This window comes from Erythrolamprus reginae, chromosome 1, assembly GCF_031021105.1.
Source record: "Erythrolamprus reginae isolate rEryReg1 chromosome 1, rEryReg1.hap1, whole genome shotgun sequence".
NCBI classification, from domain to species: Eukaryota; Metazoa; Chordata; class Lepidosauria; order Squamata; family Dipsadidae; genus Erythrolamprus; species Erythrolamprus reginae.
In genome coordinates, this window is record NC_091950.1 from 8751190 (window position 1) to 8756599 (window position 5410).

Here is a 5410-nt window from a genome sequence, read left to right on the forward strand (position 1 = left end):
TACATGTTTACCTAGCACAGATTAGCCCATTAATTCCAGAATGACTTCTGGAATAGATAAACTGCCTAACTTATCAAGGCATTTCTGTAATTTCTGCTGTAGCACAGAAGCTGATTGTACTTAAGAAGTAGAGGAAATAAATAGAAGTGTTACTGTTTAAAATTAAGCATCAGGGAAGCAATATATTTCAATTATTATCTGGACTAGCCTGAATCAGAATACATAGGGGATTATTTCATTACTCCCTTTGTAGGTAGGTCAAGAGCTGAAAGCTAAGACTCATATCATATATGCAAGTGGGATAATGTGTATAGTAGTTGCTCAAGAAATCCTTACACAAAGACTCTTGGTTTCAGATGCCTCTCACTGTGAACCCTGCCCAGAAGACCAATTTCCCAACAAGAACAAGGACCAATGCATTCCCAAGAAGCTCCACTTCCTTGCCTATCAAGATACCCTGGGATACTTTTTAGTTTTTCTTGTTTTTTTCTTTTCTGTGAGCACTTCTGCAGTCCTGCTGATTTTTTATAAACATCATGACACACCAATTGTCAAAGCCAACAACCGAGATCTCACCTACATCCTCCTGGTCTCCCTTCTGCTCTGCTTCCTCTGTTCCTTCCTTTTCATTGGTCAACCAAGGAAGATCACCTGTCTCTTCCAACAATCTGCCTTTGCTATTCTTTTTTCCCTTGCCGTTTCCTCTGTCTTGGCAAAAACTGTCATGGTGGTTCTGGCCTTCATGGCCACCAAACCAGGAAACAGGGCAAGGAGACTGTTAGGAAAACCACTGACCAACTCCATTGTCATAGTCTGTCCTCTGGTCCAAGCCCTTCTTTGTGCCATCTGGTTGGCAACCTCTCCCCCATTTCCCAGTTTGGACTTTCATTCTGTGTTTGGAGAGGTTATCTTGGAATGTAAGCAGGGCTTAGCTTTCATGTTTTACACTGTCCTTGCCTATCTAGGTCTTTTGGCCCTCATTAGTTTCACAGTAGCCTTCCTGGCTAGGAAATTGCCTGATAGTTTTAATGAAGCCAAACTCATTACTTTTAGCATGTTGGTCTTTTGCAGTGTTTGGATTACTTTCCTCCCCACCTATTTGAGCACCAAAGGGAAGTCCATGGTGGCTGTGGAGATCTTCTCCATTTTGACCTCCGGTGCTGCTCTCTTGGCTTGTATCTTTTTCCCCAAATGCTATATTATTCTTCTGAGGCCAGATCTGAATTGTAGAGAAAATATAGTAAGAAACAAGAATTTCTAACATACCCAACATTTATATATGTTTTTGAGGCATATTTAGATTGTGATAAGATTTCAGGGGGAAATGATGACATGAAGGAGAAATTTGCTCATAAAATAATTTCTTACCAAGTGCTGCAACTGGTTAGAATGTTCCTGCTTTCAGGAACAATCACCCAGCCTATTGTTTATCATCCTTTTGTTGTCCATTGCCCTGTGTGGATAGAAAGCTACTTTTTAAAAATGTGTTTACTATTTCAAAGAGGAAATTTTCTCATTTTAATCTTTTGCAGTTTAGTGGGGGGGGGGGGTTGCATATATTATTTTGAAGGGTTTGCTTCAGTATCATTTTTTAAAACATATGGATTGGTGGCAGGTTTAAAAATTAATAAAACCAAGACCAAAATACTAACAAAAAACTGCAATTGGGAACAAATTAAAGAAATTACAGAGAAAACAGACTTGCAAACAGAAAAAAAAGATTAAATATTTAACAATCTGGCTTATCACCAGATATTCATCATTAAAAGAATTGAACTACAACAAGCTACTGCATAAAACTAAGGAAGACCTGGAAAAATGGATTAAATTAAATTTATCATTCATTGGCAGAATTAACATTAAGTCAAATATATTACCAAAGTGGATATACCTTTTTCAAATAGCACTAATTAAATTAGAAAAGATTTTTTTTGCCAACCTAAATAAAATAATTTCTAAATTTATATGGAATGGGGAAAAACCAAGAATTATATTGCAAGATTCTAGGATGAGAGTAGGGTTTGGCCTACTGAATTTAGAACTATATTACCAATCGACTAACTTATTATGGACAAAATAATGGATTATTTTAAATAATGAAAGAATTCTGACTCTGGAAGGCCATAATATACATGAAGGTTGCCATGCACATCTGTGGGGAAAAACAAACACTAAACATACACAGTTCCAATCACATGCAATATGACAAACACTATTAGAAAATTTGAGGAAAATAAGGAAAAGGCATTTTAGAGAAATACCCAGATGGATATCCATCGCAGACACTCAGACACACCCCAATATATTAGATAGAAATAAAATTTTAACCTATGAAAATCTACTAGATAGAAAAGGATACCTCAAGACTAGAGAAAAACTCAAAAACAAAGGGAAAGAAATCAATTTACAGTGATCCCCCGATCATTGCGAGGGTTCCATTCCAGGACCCCTCGCAATGATCGGTTTTGCGCGAAGTAGCGCTGCGGAAGTAAAAACACCATCTGCGCATGCGCAGATGGTGTTTTTACTTCCGCCGCAGCAGCGAGGAGCCGAAGATTGGGGTTTCCCTGCCGCCCACGCAAACTCCTCGCTGCTGCCGCGCCCGCCAGTCGCCCGCCCTTCGCCCGGCCACCCGCCGTTCGCTCGCTGCTCGCCCGGCCACCCGGGTTCGTTTGGCTTCGGGACATGCCGGCGGTGACGTTTTAAAACAGCCGCGCGGCTTCCCAACTGAGTCCCGAAGTTCGCCTTTGACTTCGGGACTCAGTTGGGAAGCCGCGCGGCTGTTTTAAAACGTCGCTGCCGGCATGTCCCGAAGCCAAACGAACCCGGGCGGCCGGGCAAGCAGCGAGCGAACGGCGGGTGGCCGGGCGAAGGGCGGGCGAGCAGCGAGCAGCGGGTGGCCGGGCAAAGGGCGGGCGAGCGGCGAACAGCGGGTGGCCGGGCGAACGGCGGGCGAGCGGGTGCTGGGGGGGCTTCGCCCTCCCGCCAGCAAGAGGGGGAAGACCCAGGGAAGCCGCCCAGCAGCTGATCTGCCCGGCGCCATCTACGCATGCGTGCCCATAGAAAAAAAGGGCGCGCATGCGCAGATGGTGTTTTTACTTCCGGGTTCAAAAATCGCCATATAGCCGTTTCGCAATGATCGGGATCGCAATACCCGGGGGATCACTGTACTATCAAATACAAAGACTTCTACAACTGAACCCATCCCATTGGGTTTACTTTTTTTTTTTTTTTTTCAAATCTTTTTATTAATTTTCTTTAAAATGACAAACAAACTTACAAACATTTAACATACATTGTAGGGATGTATCATCCCTGCTCTTCTCAAAAGTATAATTGCAGATACAGAAAAAGGAATACACAGTTGAATATCTAATTCAATGCTACTAATACAAAAAATATCTAGTAAAAAAATTAACTGTCATATAAAAATTTCTAATTAATTTCAAGTCAAAAAAATCTTTAGAAAAAACAAATTTCTATTCTATCTATGTAAACTAAATCTAATATAAATCTTAATAAAAAAAGATCATCTAAAATATCTATACTTATTACTACTCTTCTTTCTTTATTTTTTTATTCTTATCTATCCATTCATAAACATTGTTCCATGTTGCGTAAAATTTGGTTTCTTCCTGTTCATTCAAGCGTCTTGTCATCATGTCCATTTCCGCGCAGTCTAATATTTTTGCAATAACTCCCTCTTCTTTGGGGATATCTTCCCCTTTCCAATTTTGCGCGTATATAATCCTTGCCGCTGTAAAAATATGTATAATCAAGTACAAAATTTCTTTTTTATAATTTTGGTTAGTAATTCCTAGCAAACAAAACTCCGGGGTGAAATCTATTTTCTGCTTTGTAATTTCTTTTGTCATTTTTTCTATCATTTTCCAATACATTTTAGCTTTATTACATGTCCACCATTGATGGTAATAGGATCCTATTTCTTTCTTACATTTCCAGCACAGAGGTGATGTCTTTGGGAACATTTTTGCTAATCTACTTGGTGGGAGATGCCATCTATAAAACATTTTAATTTGGTTCTCTTTCAAAGAAACTGATTTAGTCATTCTCCAATTGCACATCCAAACTTTCTCCCATGTATCTAAATCAATTTCTTTACCTATGTTTCTACACCAATGTATCATACTATCTTTTAATGTTAATTCAATATTCTTGTGGGTAATCAAATATTTATATATTTTTCCAATTACTCTGTTGTGGTTTTTAGTGATTAACTCACTTAACAGGTTTTTACTTTTGTTAAATATATAGAGTGTACTATCTTTCTGGTATCTGGATCTAATCTGTGCGTAATGCCACCAATCAATTTGTATCCCTTCATCTTGTAGTTTAATTCTAGATTTTAATTTCATTTGATTGTCTAACAAGTCTTTATATCTTATATTTCTTGAGTCATTAATGGAATTTGGATGTATTATTGCGTCCAAGGGGGTAACCCAATCTGGAATTGTTAAAAAGTGGTTTTTCTTTATGTCTTTCCAGACATCAAATAAATATTTTCTCAGCGTGTGTCTTTTAAAGTAAGAATGGTTTTTATCTTTATCGTACCACACAAAAGCATGCCAGCCAAGCATGAGGTCATGTCCTTCTAATATTGATGTTCTCATGTCCTCTAAAGTTATCCAGTTTTTAATCCATGTTAAAGCGGCTGCCTGATAATATAGTTTCCAATTTGGGAGCGCAAAACCCCCCCTCTCTTTTATGTCTTCTAACATATTTATCTTAATTCTTGCCTTTTTCCCTTGCCATAGAAATTTTTTAACCACATTTGTTAAGTTTTTAAAAAAGTTAGCCCCTGGATTGATTGGGATCACTTGAAATAAAAATAATACCTTAGGTAAGATATTCATCTTAATCGTAGCAATTCTTCCCAAAAATGATATTTTTAGATTGTTCCATATTTCTAGATCCTTTTTAATTTCATTAATTAATTTTATATAATTATCATTTTTTAATGTTATTGTTTTGGCTGTTAGCCATATTCCCAAATATTTTACTTTTTTAACTATTTGCATTCCAGTAATACATTCTAAATTGCTTTCTTGTATTTTACTCATGTTTTTAGTTATAATTTTTGTTTTATTTTTATTTATTTTCAAACCTGCCACCTTGCCATATTGTTCTATTGTTTGGATTAATCTTGGTGCTGTGACTAACGGATCTTCCATTATAAAAGTCAAATCATCTGCAAAGGCCTGGACTTTGTATATCTCTTTTCTAACTGTTAAACCTTTTATCTTTGGATCTGATCTTATTTTTATTAAGAGTGCTTCTAAAGTCATAATGAAAAGAAGAGGTGATATGGGACATCCTTGCCGCACTCCTTTATTTATTTTAAACGCTTCTAATTGTTCATTATTTAATATAATTTTTGTCGTTTGTTCTG

At 37.5% G+C, this 5410-nt stretch overlaps 1 protein-coding gene across 1 annotated transcript; it reads left to right on the forward strand.

Annotated features, from left to right (window-relative positions):
• The first annotated feature begins 304 nt into the window (after positions 1 to 304).
• LOC139157716 (vomeronasal type-2 receptor 26-like) lies at positions 305 to 1261 on the forward strand. The gene has a single exon (XM_070734822.1). The coding sequence runs from the start codon at positions 305 to 307 to the stop codon at positions 1259 to 1261; it is 957 nt and encodes a 318-aa protein (XP_070590923.1).
• The last annotated feature ends 4149 nt before the right edge of the window (positions 1262 to 5410 follow it).